The 26320-nt window shown below is 47.3% G+C and overlaps 1 protein-coding gene across 6 annotated transcripts in view; it reads left to right on the top strand.

Annotated features, from left to right (window-relative positions):
- The window catches only part of LOC119164063 (kinesin-like protein KIF12), a 318668-nt gene that overhangs the window by 33989 nt on the left and 258359 nt on the right, over positions 1–26320 (top strand). For 4 of the 6 annotated variants that reach the window (XM_075888720.1, XM_075888721.1, XM_075888718.1 and 1 more), the window contains 2 exons: positions 1550–1628; positions 26069–26196. In XM_075888720.1, the coding sequence (XP_075744835.1) occupies positions 1550–1628; positions 26069–26196 (207 nt within the window). The remainder of the gene's footprint in view (positions 1–1549; positions 1629–26068; positions 26197–26320) is intronic. The other 2 variants (XM_075888722.1, XM_075888723.1) reach the window with 1 other exon arrangement.

Raw genomic sequence — 26320 nt, 5'->3', positions numbered from 1 at the left:
TGTGGGTTTGATGCATGGGTGTGTGCGTGTGTGAGTGATCGTGTCAAGTTTTCGCGCTCGAATTGACTTTTCGACATGTAGTCATGCTTTCCACGAAACGCATCTCACGGTTATCAGGTTTAGATGTGTCTTTTACCTTTGCCATCTATTCACTTCCCGTGATACGAAATTTGGTACATGTGGAGCTAGCAAAACCGCGGCGAGCGCTTCCTGAAGGGCTCAATATCGACGCAAGGTGGACGCGCGCGCAGGCTGGGCACAGCGACGCCACGCTAGCGAAACGTGACAGGCGCGACCAGCATCTGTTGGCGCGGCGCAGTGGCAACCGGCGTGATACGCGACATGCTGCATTTCGCACCGACGACGTTACTTAGACCACACCGCGTCTGCCTCTCTTCGTGACGGAGGGACACCGTGTGCGCTCAAACGAGCATGCGTCAAAGCAACGCAGCAAGCGCCTGCGAGTATATGGCAGGCAGATCCACAATGGAGGTTAGTGGACAGAACCACTGGTCTCTAATAGGGGGTATCGGTGCCTGGTGTGACATTGCCAGCGTGACGCAATCAAACGAACGCCGGCGTGCACGCGCATCGGGTCACGTCGAAGTGTACAGTGGGAAACGTACGCGCACGCTAGCGGGAAGCATGCCGCGACGGCGTCCCACTGTCGGCGCGATCACGGGGCGAGCAGCGGCGCGCTGTCTACATTGTCGGCGCTGCGAGATTCTCGAGGCGCGCGCAGTACGCGCACCCGCCGTTCACGGCTTCTTCTAAAACAGCTACTTCACATCTAAAAACTGTGGACCATCTCCCCGAAGGGAGCCCCGATGGGATGTGAAGCAACAACGGTGCGCACGGCGTTGACGTGGTTGAAACGGACGTCGACGCAGGGGCTGGAAGAACGATTCGAAACGAGACTCGGTGTAGCATTTACTGGAGTAAACTCCGTTAGCTGGTGGCTGCCGGCTCGCTGCTTCTTTTCGCCGACAGATGGAAAGAGATGATAGCCACGGTGGGGGTGGGCTTGAGCATTGAGAGCGGTGGAAAAGGTGAAGCGATCGGAAGTTGCGAGTGGTAGAGAGGGTGAAGCGAGAGATATGGCACATGGCGACAGGCTAGGGAGCGACTGACGTAAACGAGCGCGCACACTGAGGGACGGCGAAAGCTGCTTCGCACCGCCCCAACACCTGCGGCCAGGGTAGTGAAGTGCGGGTGGAGGGACAGCGTAACACAGACTAGTCAAAGAGCTGCTTCGCATCTAGAAACTCCACTGCGTGGTGACTATAGAAGGCCACTCCTCCAGCTCACGTTTTGACTTTGCTGCAGACTCTATGCGAACCTGGAGTTATGGAATAATATTTAGCACAGCTCATTTCAAGATTTCATAATAGGCTTCGTTGTTTATCGCTCAGTTGATAATTTAGTTGGGCGTCCACAGCCGCTTTACGGATGCAGCCTGCCAGCCACTTCCTACTGCAGGCTGCATCCGCAAAGCAATTGCGGACACCCAACTAAATCTGCCCCATGTCTTGTCCCGGTGTCTTTCCAGAGTGCGGCCTCTGACTGACCAAGAAAGCGAGAGCAACAAGGCTCAAGCGCTGAACTACCCGGGTGAAGGACAAGTACTGGTGAGTTGCGGGCGCAAATGGATGAACAAATTCACACTCACGACTACAATCTGGTATTATATACGCCTTATTAAAAGCTCTGCAGAAAAAAAATATTCAGGAGATCCCACGCACCTCCTGGATCGACGTTATGCTAAGAATGCGGAAGGAAAGTGATCGTGTTGTATTAGCAAAATGTTACAAAATGACGCTAAACACATGTGCACTATCAATGTTTATGTAAACGAACACGCGATCGCGTGGCCTGCGTGCTCCGGCGGCTGCTTCCAGCGCGTTGAAGAGGGAGCGAGGGCAACCACAGCTTCTTCCCGCGTTATCTTGTGGTTAGAAAAACGACCAGTTATGACCCGTCATGGTGATATGAAACCGCTGACCACATTGCAACCCCCTGCCCTTTCAAAGATAACTCAGGAGGGCAGCCAGTCTCTTGTGTAATGGCCTTCAAGGAGGAGGGGAATGCAATCTTGCTGCCAGTTCCATATCACCAATGACTGGTTGTTTTAGCCATAAGATCACGCATAAAGAGGCTGTGGTTGCTCTCGCTCCCACTTCAACATGCTGCAAGCAGGCACTAGAGCACGCAGGCCACGAACTCGCATTTTCCCTTTCATAAACATTCCCAGCATACAAATTTTGTACGCATAGACATATGTTTAACAGTGGCATGCCTCTTACATGACCAGTTGTTTACACTTGCGTAACGATGCCAACCGCCGCATGAGTGTTAGCAACATCAGATGCGGCACGCTGATATGTAGCGCTCGTGCTCGTGAGCATTGTAGCCTGGGACAGTGCTGCGTAAATCAACGACAGACAAAGATAGATAGATAGATAGATAGATAGATAGATAGATAGATAGATAGATAGATAGATAGATAGATAGATAGATAGATAGATAGATAGATAGATAGATAGATAGTGTTATTCCAGAGGCACGGTCTTCGTTCGGGAGCGCTTCTTCCCACGAGATCGAGCGCAGTACCGGTGAACTCTCCCTTCTCCCAGCGCCACCTTCCACGAAGACGGCGGCGAGCTACGTGCAGTTCCGGCAAAGGCTTTGCCTCCTCCGCCAAGCACCGAGAAACAGGTCTCGGAGAAGAGACCAAACACACAATTTAAGGCCGTGCCGGCCCCATTTTCAGAGGATTTTGCTCCAGCCGACGCCGTCGTGCTGGCTGGCTCTGTACAATTTATAACCTGCTGCAGTAAACGTTGCTGTTTACAAAACGATTCCTTGCCTATTTCGCTCGTGGGCGAAGGCTTCAGCAACGGCCATTCGGCTGCCCCCCGCTCTTGGCTACCACTATTATCGAAACACCCTGGACTCATAACAGTGATGGCAGCGGTGAGATGTCATCAAACCGGAATTCTTAACAGAGGTGGCGATGGTAGGATGCTATCAAACCCGAATTCCGAACAGTGCTGACAGCTGTGGCATGCCATCAAACCTGAATTCCTAACAGGGGTTGGCAGCTTCGGCATACGCTAGCCTTGTCCTCAACGTTTTGCTGCTCTGGCACCCGCTACCCCAATCTGAACGGCTGAAACGTTAGATCGGATCCTTGGAAGGCTAAGGACGACGACCCTGATATCAGCGTTTGGATACGCTGGATACGCCATCCCTGCCATCAACGTTTCACTGCTGTGGAATCCGCCACAACGACCCCAACGGCTCGGTCTTGGAGCGGGTTCCTGCAGGCCTGAGGACACCCACGACACTGTTCGACGGCAGCCATGAGTTGGACTATCATCGGCTACTTTGTTTTGGTGAGTGGCCAACGTTTACTGTTCATTTCGCCAGACCTCTCGTGCACAGGTAGCTGTTAGGACAGTGTTCTGTGTTTTGTTTGTTATAAATTAACATTCACGTGCTTTAAAACATGAGATTAGTTTTAGAGTACGGTGAATATCAGTAGTGAAGCATCATGATGGACGAGATCGTGATGGAGGAGTATCTTGGGCAGGACCTTCTTGAAATTTGTGGAGCCATGCGGATTTCCGCAGGGTCGGCTAAAACATGGAAGCGATTCTCGAGGTGATGCGGCAAGAGAATGTGACGGCCGAGCAAGCTGACTAGTTTTGGGAGCTCATTAGTGAGCAAAAGCAGAAGGCCGAAAAACCAGACGACGAGAAGCGTCGTGAAGAGCGAGAGGCTAAAAATCGCGAACAGCGTAGCCGAGAAAAGTCGCGAAGACCTAAATGCCGAGACACGTCGTGAAGAGCTCGAAGCTCAAAGACACGAATAATGGGAGGCCGAAGAGAGTCACAAAAGGAGAGCAGTCAAAATAAGAGAGCTTGATCGTGAAATTCAAGCGGCTAAGGGGCAGCAAGAAAAAGGCCGGTTCCGCAACTTTCAGATAGGCAAAAACATTGCGCATTTTTTTTTATAATTTTGAAGTTGTCAGCAGCAATGTTGGAGTTAGTCGCGACCTTTGGGTGGAGAGACTGGTCATCTTGTTGCAATGCAAGATCGCGCATATTTTGATTTGCTTATCCACCGAAGAAGCAGGAGACTTTATTAATGCTAGATATGCTTTGATAAGATTTTTTTTTTCTTTCAAGTCATGCTGACTGGGAAAGTCGGAGCGATAGAGACAGCGCTAAAGCGCGTCGTAAGGCGCTAGAGGTAGACCCGGCGAAAAGAGTGAGAGAATAAAGTGCGTCGTAGAGCACCGGAAGACGACGCGCGCCTTAATGCGATGGAGGCCCCTAGCGTAGCGCTTCAGGATGAGGCTCGCCGAAAAGCGCTAGAGAAAAATGAGAGGCGAAAAGCGCAAGACGTTGAAGCACATCATAGTGAGCATGAGGCTGGCTAAGAAGTCCTGAGGACAAGGGTTATTTAGGACCGTGAGAAAGCCTTACAGACTGGAGAGAAACTTTCAGGTGAGATGGTTAGCTTTAAAGGCATTGGGACTCCCGCTCTGCCATAGGCAGAAACAGCTGGGGAAAAATAGGTAAGCAATCTGGAACTTTGATTAAAAAAAAGTGAGGGCCGCGTACTATACGAGTATGAATGCCAGTGCTCTGAGCACGGCTGTCCATTCCGCTGAGAAGAGTCGCCGGCGAAAACATAAGGTGAAGTCGAATAACGCCAAGCGCGCGAAAGTGGCTAAATACCATGGCTCTCAAGATGCCATACTCATCTGTCATGGCTGAGGTCGGGACAAAGCATGGAGTTTTCGAAGAGCCTGTCGAAAGCAGCGCACTTTTGAGTGTGTCGAAGCTTCCAGCATTCCTAGCCATTCCAAGAGAAAAAGGCGTTGGCGTGACCATAACGCAAAAAAGACGAGAGGCGCCCAGCGCGCTAAAGCCGCTGTTACGTGCCGTGATGCCATGAGTCAAGACGCCAGGTTCATGCCTAGGCGTAGAATCGCGAAACAGTCCTCTAGGAAATGTTCAAAGCTCAGAGCGTCACTGAGATTGAGATTAGGCGGGAAGCAGATCGAGAAAAACTGAATTTCAGGTAAATTCACACGCCGAGATTGCCGCCTGGTCTCATCCTTTTCGGTGCCGCGTACAGGTAACCACAAAGAGAAGCATCGCTTACGCCTCAGCCTTAACACAGGCTGTTGTTTCCCACCGAGGCGAAAGGGTCACGGCTCGAATGGGCGGGGTAAACGATGCAGTGCAGATGCCTCTTCCTTTGAATTCATCGGCTGTGAGTCAAGAGTCGTCGCTACAGAGTTCGGCGAACAGGTTCGTTCGTCGTCCCTTTGTCCGGACCACAACCCTCGAAAGCTGTAGAGTGCCCGACTTCCCAGAGTTGTTCTGAAAGAGTACCGCCTTGCCAGTGCCAAGAGTGTAATTTGTGTTCAGTTTTGAGAATAAGTTTTTCTACTGTTGTCACCCGCCGATGAGCAGGAAATGTGTTTTGTAAGTTTTGTAAGTTTTACTTTCCTTGTCATTAGAGAAGCGAACATTGATATGTTTGTTTCATTACTTTTGTTTTACTAATATTTCGAGAGCTTTACATTAACAGAGAAGACTGAGTAAAAGCCTCTTAAAATACCTTATGTATTTGGCATTACTTGTCAGAATGCGCGGTCAGTGTTGGACAACTTTTACCTTTGTTTTGTGTAACGCGCGCAAGTTTGATTTTCATTATTATTTTCTTACTTTTTCAAGCGTGTTTTGTCTTGTTGAGATGCTCATTGGCGGAGCGCCTTGAGCGAGAGCTTATCGAAAGACTTTCTATTGTTTAACGGTCTGACGCTTGCAAGCGACGCCAATGTGCGTGATTGAGAAGTGCTTTGTATTCTAAATTATAGTCTCGGGCCAAACTGAACAAACTCACATAAAAAACAGCGCCAATAACGAGGGACAAGAGAAAGAAGGAGACAGACAGCGGCACTCAGCTGCTTCGATTGTTCAAAATCTGCCTAAGTCACAATTGAGAATCGCTCGGAAAAAAATCTGTGTGGTTTAGAAGTATCATGCGCTGACACTTAGCTAAAGGTGTGTCCGCATCGTGTAATCCTCCTGAGATACGTTGCTCGTGATGCTTTTTTTCGCTGAGCTTATTCTCGAGGAAATATTTTTTTTTGCTGGTCTGGCGATTTGACAATTTTTGGAGGGTGCTTGCGTGGGACAGAGTGGTTTGGCTTTGTGCTCGACTACGCCATTCCAGTGAACCTTCGCACGGCTGTGAAAGTCTTCTCGGTCAGAGAGAGCAGAACGGCTACAGTTCTCAACGGCCAACCAGGATCGCTCCTTCGGAGCTGCGCTAGATGGCTAAACACTCCGGATGCGTTGTCCGGCGAGGGGGGAGGGGCTGTTTTACCAGAAGCATAGTCCTCGTTCGGGAACGATTGTTCCACAAGAACGAGTGCAGTTCCGGCGAACTGTCCTCCCTCCCAGTGCCACCTTCCACGTAGACAGCAGTGAGCCACCCGCAGTTCCAGCAAAAATTTGGCCTCCTTCGCCGAGCCATCGTAATGTTCCAGGAAAGCTGCGCCTCCTCCGCCGAGCCACGTGAAGTTCCGGGTAACGCTTCGCCTTCTCCGCCAAGTACCGAGGAACACGTCTCGGAGAAGAAACCGAAAACGTGACGTAAGGCCATGCCAGCCCCATGTTTAGAAGATTTTGGCCCAGCCCACGCCGTCATGCTGGCTGGCTCTGTATCAATTTTAATCTGCTGTAGTAAACGATGCTGATTTCTAAACGATTGCCTCCTTATTTTGCCCTCGGGCGAAGGCTTCAGGAACGTCCTTTTGGCTGCTCACCACTCTTGGCTACCGCTACCATCGCAACACCCCGAATTCCTAAAAGGGGTGGCAGTGGTGGGATTCCATCAAACCCGCATTCCTAACAATAGACAGATAGATAGATAGATAGATAGATAGATAGATAGATAGATAGATAGATAGATAGATAGATAGATAGATAGATAGATAGATAGATAGATAGATAGATAGATAGATAGAAACGCTCAAAGTCACCGAAGTTCACTAAGATATGCTTCACATTTAAAGAGCCAGTGGGGGGTGTGATTGTCCCTTCGCTCGCGAGGGTTGGCCGGCCATGCAAGCCGCCTACCTCCATAGCAGGTGAATGAGCAAAATGTGCCGTTGACGGCGTGGAGACGCGCAGGGCATCCACGTAGGAAAGCGTGGGAGGTTCGACTTGCGATGGTGGTGAGGAGTGAACGAACTGCCACATTTCGTTACGAACGACATCCGTAAGAGCAGTGCTACTGGGAGGGGACGCTGCATGAAATTTCCGAAGTTCTTCGCGTACAACTTGCCGTATGAGTTCTGTGAGGACTTCCCTGTTATCACCTCCTGGTACAAGCGAGCAGGCAGCGGACATGGCCGTCTGACGCTCATGCTGCGACAACCACTGCCGAAGAATGCGCTCGATAATTGAGGCCTCACGTATGAACTCCGACACAGGCATAGGAGGGTTGCGCACAAGACCCGCGAAAAGTTGCTCCTTTACGCCTCGCATTAACAGGCACACCTTCTTGTGTTGTGGCATGTGGGGGTCAGCCCGTCGAAACAATCGCGACATCTCCTCGACAAACATTGTGACGCTATTTTTCGGCATTTGAAACCGCGAAGAAAGGGCCTGCTCCGCTCTCTCTTTCCGTTCGGGGTTACTGAACGCCTCACGAAGCTGCCGATTGAATTCCTACTAACTTGTGAATGAAGTTTCGTGGTTCTCGTACCACACTCTTGACGCGTTTAAGAGAAAGATGCACACGTTCTTCAATTTACGGCGATTGTCCCAGTCGTTGATGGCAGCGACCCGGTCGAAATGGTCAAGCCAGTCTTCGACATCCTCACCGGCGTCGCCGTGGAATGGGTTGGGTGTGCGAGGCGTTTTTATGACACAGGGTACGCTAGCAAATGGGTCGTGCTCAGTTTAGTTTGCTAATGTGGAAAACATTGTCTTCACGGAACTTGCCAAGGGGCCGTACTGTGGTGGTATTCCTTGAAGGCGGCCGCTGCTTCGATGGATATCAGTAGACCCTGGTGCACTGGTGGTGGTTGCTTCTGGTTCAGGACCAGCAGGCATAAGACGTTGAAGTACAGTACTCAGCACATCCACCAGTCTGTCACGAGAGGAAACGGTAGACAGGAACTCGAAGTGGACGACTGTTTACTTCACTTCTTCGCTCTCCTCTTCTGCCACCAACAATGTGGCATTATATATATATATATATATATATATATATATATATATATATATATATATATATATATATATATATATATATATATATATATATATATATATATATATATATATATATATATATATATATATATCATCATCATCAGCCTGACTACGTCCACTGCAGGACAAAGGCCTCTCCCATGTTCCGCCAGTTAACCCGGTCCTGTGCTTGCTGCTTCCAATTTATACCCGCAAACTTCTTAATCTCATCTGCCCACCTAACCTTCTGTCCCCCCTAACCCGCTTCCCTTCTCTGAGAATCCAGTCAGTTACCCTTAATGACCAGCGGTTATCTTGTCTACGCGCTACATGCCCTGCCCATATCCATTTCTTCTTCTTGATTTCAGCTATGATACCCTTAACCCCCGTTTGTTCCCTAATCCACTCTGCTCTCTTCTTGTCTCTTAAGGTTACACCTACCATTTTTCTTTCCATTGCTCGCTGCGTCGTCCTCAATTTAAGCTGAACCCTCTTTGTAAGTCTCCAGGTTTCTGCTCCGTAGCTAAGTACCGGCAAGATACAGCTGTTAAATACCTTCCTCTTGAGGGATAGTGGCAATCTACCTGTCATAATTTGAGAGTGCTTGCCGAATGTGCTCCACCCCATTCTTATTCTTCTAGTTACTTCAATCTCGTGGCTCGGCTCTGCGGTTATTACCTGCCCTAAGTAGACATAGTCTTTTACAACTTCAAGTGGACTATTACCTATCTCAAAGCGCTGCTCTTTGCCGAGGTTGTTGTACATTACTTTCGTTTTCTGCAGATTAATTTTAAGACCCACTTTTCTGCTCTCCTTGTCTAACTCCGTAATCATGAGTTGAAATTCGTCCCCCGAGTTACTCAGCAATGCAATGTCATCGGCGAAGCGCAGGTTACTAAGGTATTCTCCATTGACTCTTATCCCTAACTGTTCCCATTCTAGGCTTCTGAAAACCTCCTGTAAGCACGCGGTAAATAGCATTGGGGAAATTGTGTTTCCCTGCCTTACACCCTTCTTGATTGGTATTCTGTTGATTTCTCTATGAAGCACTATGGTAGCAGTTGATCCCCTGTAGATTTCTTCCAGAATGTTTATATATACTTCATCTACGCCCTGATTCCGCAGTGTTTGCATGATGGCTATTATTTCTACTGAATCAAACGCCTTCTCGTAATCTATGAAGGCTATGTATAATGGTTGGTTATACTCTGAGCATTTCTCTATTACCTTATTGACAGTATGAATGTGGTCAATTGTTGAGTAGCCTGTTCGAAATCCTGCTTGTTCCTTTGGTTGATTGAATTCTAATGTTTTCTTTACTCTGTTAGCAATTACCTTTGTAAATAGCTTGTATGCAACAGAGAGCAAGCTGATCGACCTGTAATTCTTCAAGTCCTTGTCATCTCCTTTCTTATGTATTAAGATGATGTTAGCGTTCTTCCAAGACTCTGGTACTCTTCCCGTCAGGAGACACCTCGTAAACAGGGTGGCTAGTTTTTCTAACACAATCTGTCCTCCATCTTTCAGCAGATCTGATGTTACCTGATCCTCACCAGCAGGTTTGCCCCTTTGCATGCTCTCCAAAGCTTTTCTGACTTCTTCTATCATTACTGGTGGGGTGTAATCTGGGTTACTGCTAGTTCTTATAGTATTAAAATCGTGGTTGTCTCGGCTACTGTACAGATCCCTGTAAAACTCCTCCGCTATTTTAACTATCCTATCCATATTGGTAGTTATTTTGCCTTTTTTTGTCCCTTAGTGCATACATCCGACTTTTGCCTATCCCAAGTTTCCTCTTCAATGCTTTGACACTTCCTCCGTTTTTCAGAGCGTGTTCAATTCTCTCCATGTTATACCTTCTTACATCGCATACCTTACGCCTATTAATCAACTTCGAAAGCTCTGCCAGTTCTATTTTGTCTGTTGTACTTGACACTTTCATGATTTGACGCTTCTTAATTAGGTTCTTCGTTTCCTGGGAAAGCTTGCCAGTGTCCTGTCTAACTACCCTGCCTCCAACTTCCACTGCACACTCCGTAATGATACTCGTCAGATTATCATTCATTGTATCTACGCTAAGGTTGGTTTCCTCACTAAGAGCCGAGTACCTGTTCTGCAGCGACACTCTGAATTCCTTTACTTTCCCTCTCAGTGCTAGCTGATTGATTGGCTTCTTGCGTATCAGTTTCTGTCGTTCCTTCTTCAAGTCTAGGCGAATTCGAGACCGTACCATTCTATGGTCACTGCATCGTACCTTGCCAATCACTTCCACATCCTGCACGATTCCAGGGTGTGCACTCATTATAAAGTCTATTTCGTTCTTATTTTCGCCATTAGGGCTCCTCCATGTCCACTTGCGGTTTTCTCGTTTTCGGCAGAAGGTATTCAAAATCCGTAAATTATTGCGTTCTGCGAATTCTACTAGTAGCTCTCCTCTGGCGTTTCTAGTACCGATGCCATAATCTCCTACTGCCTGGTCTCCAGCCTGCTTCTTCCCTACCTTTGCATTAAAGTCGCCCATCACTATAGTATACTGTGTTTTTACCTTACTCATTGCCGATTCCACGTCTTCATAGAAGCTTTCAACTGAAGCGTCATCATGGCTGGATGTAGGCGCGTAAGCCTGTACTATCTTCATCTTGTATCTTTTATTCAGTTTAATTACGATACCTACCACCCTTCCATTAATGCTATAGTATTCCTCTATGTTGCCAGCTATGTTTCTGTGAATTACGAACCCCACTCCCAGTTCTCTTCTGTATATATATATATATATATATATATATATATATATATATATATATATATATATATATATATATATATATATATATATATATATATATATATATATATATATATATATATATATATATATATATATATATAGTCAAGTAGATCCTCCGTGAGCGGTCACAACGTGGTTTATTTCGACGTTTCGGCCTAGAGTCTGGCCTTCATCAGGATCCTGATCTGTTGTGACCGCTCACGGAGGATCTACTTCACTATATGCAACGCTACGGCCACTCAACCACCATGCCTGCCTATATAAATAAATATATATATATGTATATATATATATATATATATATATATATATATATATATATATATATATATATATATATATATGTGTGTGTGTGTGTGTGTGTGTGTGTGTGTGTGTGTGTGTGTGTGTGTGTGTGTGTGTGTGTACATATACGACGAGTGACGGTGACGCAAGTGGCAAAATCCAGCCGAGAGTGTTCATTTCATTGCCACCGCAATAAAACTATGGGCCATCTCCCCGAAGGGAATCATGACGGGATGCGAAGCAGCAGGAGTGCGCACGCCGTTGACTCGGCTGAAACATGCGTCGACGCACGAGGAGCTGCAAGAACGTTTTGAGGCGAAACTCGGTGTAGTCGTTACTCGAGTAAACATTTCTATAAAACAAAAGACGCAGGAAGCGGGCTGGGTTTTGTGGAAGTTTCATGGTAGATAAACTAGCCGAAAGAGCATCGCCGCGGTGGTCTAGTGGCTAAGGTCCTCGGCTGCTGATCCGCAGGTCGAATCCCGGCTACGGCGGCTGCATTCCCGATAGAGGCGAAAATGTTGTAGGCCCGTGTGCTCAGATTTGGGTGCACGCTAAAGAACCCCAGGTGGTCGAAATGTCCGGAGCTCTCCACTAAGGCGTCTCTCATAATAATATCGTGGTATTGGGACGTTAAATCCCACATATCAATCAAACGAGGCGAAAGAGTGTTTCCACTCGACGTGCAGTCGAGCGTTTGGGGCGGTGGAAAGGGTGAAGCGAGAGAGAAGTGTGTTGCGAGGATGGATGGATGGATATGGCTGTACCCTTTATATCGGGCGGTGGCTAGCGCCTCCACCTGATCTAAAGGGTACAGCCTAAAGGGTCCACCAATCTCTGCAAATCTTCCTTGTTGTTGGCCATTAGCACTATGTCATCTGCGTACATTAAAGCTGGTAGTGCCTAATCAATAAGTTTTCCTTGTTTGACTAAAGAGAGGCTGAAGCCCAGTCCACTTCCCTCTAATTTGGCCTCTAAGCCTTGTAGGTACATCATGAATAATAAGGGTGACAGGGGACACCCCTGCCTAAGCCCCCGTTTTACATCTGCAGGCTTGGATACCTGTTTTTCCCACTTTATAACTACCTTCTTACCTTTATAGATAGCCTTTAAAAGATTAGTGACTACATGTTCCACGCCTAGTGTGTCCAATATTCCCCACAATCCCTCTTGAACCACGCCATCGTACGCTCCCTTGATATCCAAAAATGCTAAACACAGGGGCCTGTGTTCCTTTCCTGCTATTTCGATGCACTGCGTCAGTGAGAACAGATTGTCTTCCAACCTCCTGTGTTTCCGAAACCCATTCTGCAGTTCCCCCAGCACCCCCTCATCCTCTATCCACGCCTGCAGTCTTTCCTTTATAATCTGCATCGCCAGCCTGTAGACCACTGATGTCACTGTTATAGGACGGTAGTTGTTTATGTCAGCTTTGTCCCCCTTTCTTTTATAAATCATGCTCATCCTGCTAAGTTTCCATCCATCGGGAACTTCACCATCGATTATTATTTTGCTCACTGCCTCTCTCAAAACCTGCTTAGACTTCGGACCTAATGTCTTTATCACCATGATTGGAATGCCATCTGGGCCTGTTGATGTACTACTAGGAACCCTTTTCTCAGCCCTTTCCCACTATCGTTGTGAAAATGGAGCCATTGCACCACTTGATTCGTCCTTGTCTATTGTGGTGCATAAAGTACTTCTTTGTTGAAATTTTTCTGTCACCCTTGTTCTTATATATTCAATAGCTTCTTCCCCTTCTAGCCTAGCTCCTTGGGCTGTAGCTATAAAACTCTGCTCTAGGCTCGTCTCATTTCTTGGGGAGTTTAGATGGTTCCAAAATTTCGCAGCTGCCTTTCTATCTTTATTATGTACTTCTGCCAGCCACTGAGCTCCCTTTCTTCTAATCCTTTCATTGATCAGAAGGGGTGCATCCCTTCTACAGCTTGTAAACGTTTCCCATTTTCTTTCAACATCATCTGTCGGTTCACTCCACTGCTTAGCATGTCTGTGTTCTCTAGAGGCTTCCTGACGTTTCGCTATGGCTCTCTTAACTTCTTCATCCCACCAACTTTTGGGTTTGTGTCTTCTTTTCCGGGGTGACTTGTCACGCGTCTTAGCAAGCTCTAGCTCAAATAGTCTAATTGGATTTCTCAATTTGTTTAGTGGCTATTTCAATTGGCCTTTCTGAATAAACATTTTCCTGTAGTTGATCATCTTGTCTCCTTCCCGCTTTCACTGCTCTTCCAAAACTTAGCTTGATACGTTTGTGATTACTAGTCAGACTTCTGGAGCCACCTTCATCTATGTGCATTCCCCTGAGCTTATCATACATACTATGGGATATCAGTGCATAATCTATCGTCGACTGCAGCCTTCCTAACTCCCATGTTATTTGCCCTTCACACTTCTCGGTACTGTTGCAAATGATCAAATCAAGCCTTTCACACATATCCATAATCATTTTGCCTGTCGGGTCAGTATACCCATCTATATCTTCTATGTGCGTATTCATGTCTCCTAGTATAATTATCTCGCACTCTCTTCCAAACTCCTAAATGTCCTTTGATATACACTCTACCATTGCCTGGTTTTCCTCTCTGGCCTTTGCTCCCGTCCACAAGTACACGAAACCAAGGAGTGTCATTTGACCTGCCACTTTCCCTTTTAGCCATAAATGTTCCTTGCACTCCTGCTTGACCCTTTGCCAGTCTGTACTTTTATGAATGAATGCCCCAATACCACCCCCCTTTCTGCTGCTTTCTGTTCTATTACAATATTCCCACGCGTAGTCCGGATTGTTCGGAGGTTGTTCCGTGTCCCTGAGGTGTGTGTCTACAAAACCGTATACCATCTGCCCCTCTTCCCTTAGCTGTTCTTCTATCTCTTCCCACTTCAGCCTTTTCCTACCATCCTGCATGTTAATGTCAGAATTGGCTCGGCGATCGTGGCTACGTCTATTTATGCCCCGGACTCTACCTATCGTAGATATCGGTGCCACTTTGGAATCGTATCTGTCCATACCACCTGTCGAAGAGTCTCCCTGGTTGTTTTCCTCGTTACTAGCTATCCTGCACCCCGAAGGGCTCGCTTGCACCCCAAAAAGCTACTGCGCGTCCTACAAGTCGCCAACCCACCTCATGACCTAGCCGCCCATCGAAGTGAATTCTGTCTCGTTGAAAACCACCCCACCTATGCACCTCTCTGTTTATTTCTACCACCTCAAAGCCTTTCTCTCGACTCATCCGCCATATTTCTTGGTTTGCGTTGACAACCGCTCTTTGCAGGTTGCTATCACGCACCGGTACCTCCGGTATCGTGCATATCACTACCTGTACATTAGGAGAAGTGGCGCGCATGTCATCGACGCCTTTCAACAGTGTGGTTGCTAGTCCTGCTGTATCTTCATTCAAGACATCGTTTAAACCGCCTGAAATTATCAGGAGGTTTCGTCTATCAGCTGTAGTTTTGAGTTTTGCGCTCGCTTGCCTCATGACTGCTTCAAGCTTGCGTCCTGGGAACGCTCCTACTGCAACCCTCTTGTCACCTCTTACCCTCTCTTTGATGGCTTCTGTGTATCGGTTTAAATTCGAGTCCCCGGCGATTATCACATGCTGTGACTTTTCAGCTGGAGCGTCCTGCACCTGGGGGCTACTTGCACCTGTGACCCCGGCTGCTTTGTCCCCTCCCAGCGCCACCACTACCTCGCTGAAGCTGGGCCTTGCGACAATTGGACCGGCTGAACCTGTTTTTTCCAAACTTGCTTGCTCTTCCTTCTCCACCGTTCTGGTTGCCGGTTCTCTACTGTTCTCTCCGTAGGCCGCTTCTTTGTTCAGCTTCGCTGTTACTTCCTCGGCGGACTTCAGTCTTTCTCCCATTGCCCTCGTTTTCTCTTGCTTTTTTGCCAACGCAGTCTCGAGCTCGGCGATTTTCATCAGCAGTTCACTCTGGGCAACCATCATTTTCTCTATTTTTTTCCTCGACCTCACATTGCCTACACTTCGCGTCAGCCTCTTCTCCATCCGCTTCTACGTTTGGGTCCACTTTCAAACCCACTCCACATCCTGAACACTTTACAGTCTTTTTAACCATGTCTTTTTGACACCAATTGTCCCTATACTCGATAATTACTAAACTCGAGCCCTGTACTACGAAAAAAAAAGAACGTCTAAGCTCTACTACAAAAATTTGCGAGTTCAATGTACGCGCACCTCCCCCACGGGGTGGCAAAAGAAAAACAAACTACACAAACATTCAAACACACACACCCGCACTAACCAATAAATACCTGGTGACTGGCCCCCGAAAAAGCCGTACCATAAAATAAGTGCCACGAAGATTTCAACCGCTGCCTTATAATTATAAAGACAAGCTCAAAACATGCAAAAACACTTATCTGCGTAGTCGATGCGGAGCGCTCAAAAAACACGTCCATCCACCGTGACAGCCCTAACTGAACGAGTGGGCGGATGAGCAACGCCACCTAGGCGTGTTGGTGGCAGCCGGCAGCTGCTGCGGGTGAAGGACAGAGTAACGTCAACGTGCAGCTTTGGCTTGACCTACTTAGCATCGTTTCAACAATTATTTATTATTATTTATTTATTATTATTATTTATTATTTAATTAGTACCCACAGCGCCCATACAGGCATTATAGTGGGGGGGGGGGGGGGGGGTACAGAAAAGAACATGAAAATTGCAGGTTCACATAAGTTCACATAATTGCATTCACATAAGTAAAAAAGAGAAAAGAAGTAGATTTCCAAAACACAAAAACATACACAGTTGCACCGAGCACAGATGCGTCAGAAAAGTCATATGTATTAGAGAAAAAACCACAAAAAATTGATGAAAATCTCATGATAATTAAAACAAAGTGCAGCATTCGTCTAGCACAAGGGCAAATTAACACCAAAACAAAACAACATAGCTTACAACCAAGATACCGTACAGATCATGGCGACTGCCAGGCGCACACACGTAGTCTACAGGGCTTAGCGGTCCAAAGATTCAATCATTTTTATTGCAGAAAAGAACGCATCCGTTGAAGAAATTTCTACAATTGTGGGAGGAAGTCGATTCCACTGACTGATAGTTCTCGGAAAAAAAGAGTTGCTGAAGGACGATGTATTACATTTATATTCTCTTATCTTGTGTTCATGATCTTTGCGGGCTGAAATGTAGTGAGGCCGGCTTATGTATACGTCACGGGGAATTCGAGTATGAGAATAAAATATGCTGTGCAATAGCTTCAGTCGAAACGATGCCCTTCGGTGCTGCAGAGACTTCCATTTTAACTTCAGCTTAGCTTCCGTCGCACTGAATTGTCTGTCGTACATAGGTGCATTAAACACATATCTCGCCGCCATAGACTGAACTTTTTCTAATCTTTCTTTATTTGACGATGTTGCAGGGTCCCACACACAACATGCGTACTCCAGTACTGATCTCACGTATGTTTTGTATAGTACCTCTCGGGTTTGCTGTGGAAAAGCACGTGTGTTTCTTTTTAAGAATCCTAAGCTCCGACAAGCTTTATTTACAGTGTAATCCACATGCCGATTCCATGATAGAGAGGGGCAAAAGAAAACACCTAGGTATTTGTATTCGCGCACCATTTTTACCGGAGAGCTGTTTATTGTGTATTCAAATTCACCTGGGTTTCTTTTTCTGGAAAACCTCATGCATACAGTTTTCTTAAGGTTCAGTTTCATTTCCCATCGCTGGCACCACGCGTATATTGCACATAGGTCGTTTTGGATTACGGAACAGTCAGTTTCAGAGGTAATCTGACGATATAAAATGCAGTCGTCTGCAAATAGCCTAATATGGGATTGTACGTTTTCGTTAATGTCATTTATATATAATAAGAAAAGTAATGGTCCCAGAACTGATCCCTGAGGTACCCCTGACGTAACACTAGTTATTTCAGACTGTTCGCCGTTTACAACTACATATTGTCGCCTCTCATGTAGATATTCAGCAATCCATGCAATAACTTGGTGATTAATATTAAAGCTGGTTAGTTTTTTCAGCAATAAGAAGTGTGATACAGTGTCGAACGCTTTTTGAAAGTCGAGGAAAATACAGTCGACCGAAAATTTGTCGTCCAGTGCTGCTGCTAAAACATGGGTGAACTCTACCAGTTGTGTGACGCATGATAGCCCCTGCCTAAATCCATGCTGGTTAGAGTTGAATAGGGAATTACTATCTATGTGCTTTACAATCGCAGTATATAAAATATGTTCAAGAATTTTACTGCACACAGAAGTGAGTGAGATAGGGCGGTAATTATTCACAGCATTGCGCGGGCCAGATTTATGTATAGGAGCAACAGACGCCATTTTCCAATCAGTTGGGAGAGAACTCTGTTTTAACGATTTTTCAAAAATAACTTTCAAGTACATAGACACTGCATGGGAAGAAGACGCATGGGAAGAAGCAGCGGGGAAGGGGGACGCGGTGAGGCGCGTAGGAATGAAGACAGACGGAGAGGGTTACACAGGCTAGTCGAAGAGCTGCTTCGCATCTAAAATAACGATATCTTCCCAAAAGGAACTCTGATGAAATGCGAAGCTTCTGCATTGCTTACGCGTGACGTCAAGGGTTGAACGGGGCTACCGTGGGTGCGGCGGTGAGCGCTGGAACATTCATTTGAAGCGATGGCTGGCGTACGTCTTGTCATTTCTTCAAAGTGAACACGGGCGCTGGACCAGAGCTGGCAAGTGTTTCGCATTGACTTCTACGACCTTGTGATTGGTGAAGTGTACGCTGAGAGATTCCTGCAGACATTCGAAGTCGAAGCTGGCATAGACCAGATCGATGCACGTTCCTCTTATCGTGGTAGGTAGCTTTCGTTCCGCCGACACGCACTTCGGCGAGTGAACGTCAGGCCTGTAATCGACCCGCCATTCTCACCCTCCTCCGCTGACGTCAACGTTGACGTCTCCCGTGACTATAAGAGGCGCACGTCGACCAGCACGCCTCGCCGCTTTCAGCCAGCTTCTTCTCCAGACAGCGCTAAAGATGTTCCTTCGGCACGTTGGGAGCGAGGTACAGTGCGAGGATCGCGACGTCGCTGATGCGCACGGCAACGCACTCGGAGCAGGAGTCTCTTCGAGAGGCTCCGGATCGTTCTTCCAGGTCACGTCCAGATCAGCCGACGGAACCCGGCGCTTGCGGGTGGGCGCTTCGGTGGAGGGCGCTGCTTCCATGTCGTTGCTTCCATGTCGTTGCTTCCATGTTGCTTCCATGTTACCCGCACGCCGTCTCCATTATGGAACGCGATCGGCGTGCTTTACTCGAACCTCGCCGGTGTCGTTGTTCTTCCACTGCCGACGCTTGCGTTCGGCTTCTCTGGCTCGCGGCTCGTCGGTGTTGCGAACGCGGTCGTCTCTGTAGATCCTCGCAACGCCGGCGATGGCCGGGTTAGGCCAAATCGCTTTGGCGCATGTTTCGGAGGGCGAAGGAGCTTTGCTTTGCGGTGTTCTCTCAATCGCAGATAAACGAGCCAAAAAAGTGTTCACTCGATGTGCGCTCGAACGTTGCGGGTGGTAGAGAAAGTGAAGCGAGAGAGAGGTGACACGTGGCGAGTGCGCTGCAGGTGACATAGACACTGACATCACCGCGCATTGCTAGGAAAGGCTTGACCTACTTGGCACCATCCGAACACCTGCGGCGAGGGGAGCGCGGTGCGGCGCGTTGGCACGGAGCTTCTTCATATCTAATAGAGTGCAAAGAGGCGGATATGATCCCTCCACTGCAACGCTCCGCGAGCGTGTAGAAGGCTTTCAGAACCCTGGGCAGGGGCGAATTCAAGGTAAAACCAATGCTTTGCGTTGTAGATAATTAAAAGGGAAAATAATATCTCTACTTAAGGTGCGTTTACAGTAAAGCGACCTGACTCTAACGCGAGTCCGCCGAAGACACGAGGCAGATGCAAACCATCGGCCGACGAGTCGCCCGCCGACGCAGGCACCAAACCCCCTGGTCACACGAGGCCGACGACGACGACGCCTCAAAAGACAGCATGTAGTCGTAGTGTAACATAATGAGAGGCCGAAAACGCCAGCAAAACGCATCCGCAGACCTGTCGTCAGCGTGTCGTCGGGACATCGGCGACTGAGCGAAAGTTCGCCCCATGTCTTTGGTGCAAATGATTGCGGAGAGGATAATCTTGGGGGAGTAGCGAATGCCCTCTCCGAGGCTTCCCCGGTGTCTGAATAGGCGTGTGGCAGCTTGAGCTAGTTGGTATGGCATGACGATAGTTATAGCGCGAAAACAAAACGACGACACAGAGACAAGAAAGACACGAAAGACACGAGCGCTCGTGTCTTTCGTGCCCTTCTTGTCTCTGTGTCGTCGTCTTGTTTTCGCGCTATAACTATCGCCTGAATAGGCGTTTCGAGCAGCCAACGGAATTCTTTTTTTCGCTTCCCTAGGCCACCACCCCCGTCCCTCGTTACCATAGATTATAGCGGGGGCTGCGTGGTGTAGCCAGAGAGCGACAATGATAAAGCAGGGAGCATGCCTGAATTTTTTTCTCAGCTCACCTTTTGTGTGCTCTCCCGTGCCTGAGGGGTGGCGGGGGAGCCGCCGCGTACCCCGAGATAGACAATTCCACAGGTAAGGCAGAGGAGCGAAAAAAAGAAGAAAAACGTGGTTTCCAGTTGGCAGTGAGCCATAAAAGATGAATCTTCTCAACGGAGTAGAAGTGGAGCTTGATAGAATAACGCACATCATTTTCTATATACACTGATTACTTGCCATGCATAGCTTCCGCGAACATCTTTATTTGCGTATGGCTGCATCTTACATCGCAATAAATATATAGCTCATCTCTCTGATATTTTTAGCCATTCTGGAGGATCTCGCTATTAAGTTTTGATAAGCACGGATTGCTTGGTGAGTTAGTAATTTATCTTGACTGAGTTGTGCGATAAAATTGAAGTACAAAGGGATAAATCTTTATTGGAGAAAACCGACATATGTGTGGTTACGAGAACACGTGCAGTGAAAGCAAAGATTAGATGAGCAGTCAGATTGTATTAATTGTGCACCTCCAGAAAACCTACCTCAGCGGCAAGTAACTTAACGGAGGGGTTTACGATATACGAATCACCAGCTTTGTGTTGATGAAATACGCCTCTTCGATTTCCCACGCTATATTTGCCCTGAATCTAGTTTGGACTACCATATCACCAAACAAAGTAGCGCAGCTGCACTCTCTAAAATGCAGTGATAGGTCAGAGCATGGTTGCGCGTTTCTTTCACGCAACTCGGTAAAGAAGGTCAAGTTTTGATGTCGTACGTGCCACTAAACTGTAAAACAGAAACAATTGCCCAAGTTATCGCCAGATCGTGTATCGTCATACCGATACTCGGAAGAACGTTACTAGTTACTCGCTAAAGCTCTTTCTATATACGAGTTCCATTAACATAACACGGTGTAGGACCCCGAGAATTAGTCTCATATACTTCGCAGAGACAAATAAAAATCACTCAGCCCATTTAGCCTACCTACTTCGACCACTTTAGGTTCCATCTTTGTTTATTCGCCGCCATACACACATCCCACTGCTTCAAGGCAAACATTTGGCACTGTGAGAGCATCGGCTTTTCTTGAAACTTCCCCCAAACGAACATAGTTGGGCATAACTTGCCCGCATGAACGCAACACTATCAACTTAAAAACCCCACTTTGAGAAGTTGCCGAAACGATGCGCGCCTGTTGACAGCCGTCCAATTAGAGCCAATTCATCACAGCCGGATGGGTGACCCGCTTCATCTTCAGTGTCTTCCCCCTTTTCCTAGTCTCTACCACCCCCCCCCCCCCCCGCGCAAATCTGGTCCGTGCCACCGCATGCACTTCCCGTGTGACCAGAGTATCGCCAGACAATAGGCCGCGAGCACAGAAAGACGCCGACTAGGCATGCCGCTGACAATCGGCAGGCTGTTGGCGTCGTTGTCTGTCTTTTTGGATTGGAACGATGACATGACAAAAGACTCGCAGCGAGTAGGCAGGCCAAAATCGGTGCCGTGTCTCGCTAGTGTAAGCGGACCTTTAGGGCAGGTTGTGACAACAGATCTGTACTATGCGACTGGTGTAACCGGAAAAAATATGAACGCGGTGGAGAGAATTTGGCGACCACTGTTAGACAGGTAATGACAGTTTATTACTACATTTTGAGAGGAAGGTACATAAGAGCAGCCGCATTTTGACGCTGCGTATACGTAAGACACCCTCTGGAGGAATACAAGACGACGTGAACGTGCGCAAAAAGTGTGGTGCGCTCATCATATTGGCCTGAGCTCGGAAATGAAGTATGCCGAGCGCTCCTAGACTGTTGCCGCTTTGGTGGAACTTGCGGAGTTTTTCTCAGGGTGTCCAAGTCGTGGACATGTCCAATTCATTAGTGGGCGTTCAGTGTCGCAAAAATGGCAGCATATCCACGGGGTGAATGATGGAGAGTCGGGTGAAGCATCCGTCCATCCATTCGTTATTGCTTCCGTACATCCATGCGTCCATCTGTATGGCTGTCCATGCATCCATCCGCCCTCCCTTGCGTGCGTCTGTTCGTGCGTCCGCACGTCCATCCGTGCGTCAGTCCCTGCGTTCGTCCATGCATCCTCCCTTGCGTTCGTCCATGCATTCATCCGTCCGTCCATGCATATGTCTGCGTGTCCGTTCGTCCATCTAGTCAACACTCCAAGTACCACCATCTCGCATCTTTTCATCATATATGCCCATATAAAAGCACCGCCATCCAGCGGACATTCCAAGGACTAAACGAGATGTGGCACACGCATACTTTTTACGACTTGCGCTTCGTGTCTACTTCCCACCTTTACCCACCTTGATTGATTAATATGTGGAGTTTCACGTCCCAAGACCACCATATGATTATGAGAGACGCCTTAGTGGAGGGCTCCGGAAATTTAGACCACCTGGGGTTCCTTAACGTGCGCCCAAATCTGAGCACACCGGCCTACAGCTTTTCCGCCTCCATCAGAAATGCAGCCGCCGCAGCCGGGATTTGATCCCGCGACCTTCGGGTCAGCAGCCCAGTACCTTAGCCACTAGACCACCGCGGCGGGGCCACTTTTACCTACTTTGAGATCATGGTATACACTAGTTGGTTGTATTCATGGCACTGCGGCTCAACGCTCACTAAACCTTTCTAAAACTAAGAAGGTTACACCCAGCGAGTATAACGTAGCAACCCTTTCTTGTCAGATAGTGCTCAATGTACATGCCAATGGCTGCTAATGGGGAAGGAGAGACAGGAGAATTAGGCTTTTATTTAACGCGCACGCTGTGAATTTTCGATTGTTCAACAACGCACAGGAGAAATCTCCCACCGGCACCATTGCAGGTCATAGCGTAAAAGATGTTACGTACTACGACGAGGGACGAACGGGTGCCGCTTTAAGGAGTTTCGACCCTAAAAATATGAGTTGTGCCCTCATGGTGCACTTGACCATGTCGGCACACCAAACCCGTCAGCAGATTTCTTGTGCAAAAATAAACTAAGTGGATGAAATGTAGAAAAACAGCACTCGAACTTCAACGGTCTGAACGTGCGTAAGAACGTGTTTAGATGTTTGAACAGCATTGCAGTGAATGAGTAGAGACTTTCAAGGGTGTCAAGCGGGTGGCTGCGTTAACCAAATATAAGGGCTAAGTTGATTAGAGCCTATGCACGGCCTCAGAGATGTGCGTCTAAACGCGGATTTCTGGGGGCAGCATTCGTTGTGGCGAAACGCATGCCGTCTTTCTCATTTCTGTTGAGAGTTGTGAAAGCTGCGTGGCGTCGAAATGACGTTGATGAAGAAAAACCAGAAACAGGCGACACGCTCCAGCCAATCAGGGGAGACCGAATAGGACACTGCGAGAATAGCTCCCTTGAACTGGAAGTGGGGGTCGCAATCAGAGATCTCACATCTTTCACAAGCGAACGTTCAGGAGTCAGCGAAACGTTAGAAATAAATCAATCATTTTTATTTTCTCTTCAAAATCAGTCGTTAATTACTTGCTGCGACAGTTATCTCATAAAAGGATGCAAAAGCATAGCATTAAACTGAAGTAGCCACGATAGAATCCAAAGTTTGAGCCAATGTTGTGCTGTCACTGCTTTTATTATTACTTCTTGACGTGGGGCTGTATACAAATGATAGAATGAAGTATTATTCGATAGGACTCGCGCAAATCTGTGCCTGTTTTTCATGACAACGGCTGGCAAGATTCGCCAATTCAATAGAGCTTTTATAGAAAACAACTGCACGCTCTTATATTCAATCACCATACTCGAAAGTGGAAATGCACCGAGGGGTTGCGATCGAAAAAAGTGAGAGACCCTTGGGCTTCGCTTTGAAGGGTTGAACGTGATCGTTAAATCCGGTCCTTAGTGCGCCCTTCAACCTCTAAATCAATATGCTTTGTTAAAAACACAACTATCCACACACACACACACACACACACACACACACACACACACACACACACACACACACACACACACACACACACACACACACACACACACACACACACACACACACACACACACAGCAGATTGTACGAACACGCGCGCGCGAATGGTACGTACATGTTTTTGATCTGAAACTGGAATCGCATGGCCTCCAAGATACAAGCCACGCGCTCACCATCTCGGAGGCCATGAAGACTCTCCCAATGCCTCACAGATAGAAGCACATTGTCTAGCGTGTGCTGTTTGCTTGATCAACGCCTCTGGAAAGGCATGATATTGCCGCGTGCATAGCTGTGGTAATTGGCCAGTAATATTTTCCGTTCTCCGCTAGATGTTGTCAATTTTTAGAGCAATTTGAAAGTTCCTGTGTGTTCTTAGAAGCGATAACAGCACTATCCCGGTATTTTGACGTAGTTTGATGGCCTCCCATATCCACCTACAAATCACCAAATGGGCTCGTTTTCGTCGAGACAACTTTTGAAAAAAAAAAAAATCGGCCCGCTATCTGCATGTTTCACTGCAAATGTCGTCGAAAGACGATGATCTTGCGTGTGGATAGAGAGAACAAAACGTTTATTTGATGTTCTGCGCGATAAAATCGGTAAATTGTATTCTGGAAGCGCTGCCTTATAGATACTCGATCCGTGCAGCGAAGGCAAACTAGTGCATTCAGGCACGTTCGACACGAGCGCCATCTGGCAGTTATCTGCGAAAACGAAGGAAGGCGCGCGCGCCAGCGGAGAAAGGTGTGCTTTCTCTCGAAGGTGATAAGGTGTAGATTGCAAAGCGACGGGCAGGTGCCACCACCGTGTCGTTGTAGCAAAGCGTTGGAAACACTTGCCTTTGTGAGCATCGCGTTGCACTGTCAGCGCCGCGTGATAAACGCTACGGTCCTTAAAATTCCTTGTGTGTGCCTTCTTCAGTATAAAGACACACATACAAAACATCGACGTGTTGTTATTGTGCCTCAGATATGAGCAATAATTGCATTTTAATTGACAATCGCACAAGTATGAACGCAGAAACAAGCAATATTGGTGGACACTGCAGATGGGGTCGGCCATTGGAGGTATTGTTTGGTGCCGTTTGGGGTATCGTTACCACGGACAAACAGACAAATGTACAGATAGACAGGCAGAAAGACAGACACACCAAAATTTTGGCGTCGAAGGTCCCCAATTAAGGAAGACTATCGTGTTGAAAAATGCGTCAAAGAGACCCCTTCCACTACATTGCATTTATGTTGTGTTTTTTCCCAGAGAAGCTGGAAGTAACATTGTGGCTTTGTGGTAGGACACCTGCTTTCCACGCGAACGGCCCGGGTTTGATCCTGAATGGGACCAAGAGTTGTAGTCTTCATTTTATTTGCTTCTTTCTCTATTTATCGCTAATGGACGATTTTTCGCTCACAATCAACGGTGCCGACGCCAGTGGCGGAATTTCGGCGACACGAGCTGTCCAACGGTATCGCGTTAAAAACAAGCCGTCACGGCGCTCAACGTAGCGGACGAATGAGCAGGCTGAAGATATGGCAGAGAGTGGCCAGTGACGTCATGCTGGTCGCGATTCACTGGTAGTATTTGTTTGTGTTTTAAAGGAACACTAAAGAGATAACTATTTCTCGCGTACTATTAAAGTACAATTCCACAGTACCGAAACTTCCACTCTTACCACCAGATGACGCTCGGTAAGTGAGCAACTGCGGGAAAAGAAATCTGCGGGTGGAGGAGCCACCTTAAAAGTACCGCACCAAATACCGTAACGTCACAGATTTTGAAAGCATCTACTTGATCCTACGCTGTTGCTAATCGGTAAAACATGAAGTACATTGTCATCTGAGGGGGCTATAGACCTAACGATCTAAGTTCCATAAAGTTCACGGGGCAAGTGTCACGAAAATACGCAAAATACCCTTTGAAATTTGTGACGTCTTGTGCGGAAATCTTGGCGCAAATTTTGAAAATGAACAAACTATACTACGCGGTAGAAAACACGGATGAAAACACGCGGTGGAAGATGAAACTTCAACCTTGATTTTCTCCTTTTTTAGTGGTCTTATGATGGTGAAAATTGTTGCATTACACTTCCGAAAGTGCAGTTTATGAATTCGAAGCGAGTCATTGATTTACTTTCGTGTCTATTTGGTATATGATCCACTTAGGACCAATTGAATGTGATTCGAGTGGAATATAGGGTCACAATCTAATCATTTGTCGACAGGTGGAGGAGCCAGTAAGTGGCCAGACCAAGCTGTTCACATTCACCGTGGTGTTCGAACCGGAGGCCACGCAGGAGGACGTGTTCGAGCACTGCGGCATCAAGCGGCTCATTGACATGGCGCTCGACGGGTGAGCAAATTATATTCGGTATTACGCTTACATTCACATTTGAAATGAATAGAAATTTCAGCTATTCGACATGGTGCGTGATATGCGCACGAGAGAGAGAAAATTTTATTTCAATCATACAACA

This window comes from Rhipicephalus microplus, chromosome 3 (genome assembly GCF_043290135.1).
Source record: "Rhipicephalus microplus isolate Deutch F79 chromosome 3, USDA_Rmic, whole genome shotgun sequence".
NCBI classification, from domain to species: domain Eukaryota; kingdom Metazoa; phylum Arthropoda; class Arachnida; order Ixodida; family Ixodidae; genus Rhipicephalus; species Rhipicephalus microplus.
The sequence above is the reverse complement of the archived record's forward strand: the minus strand, read 5'-3'. Positions and strand labels throughout refer to the sequence as shown.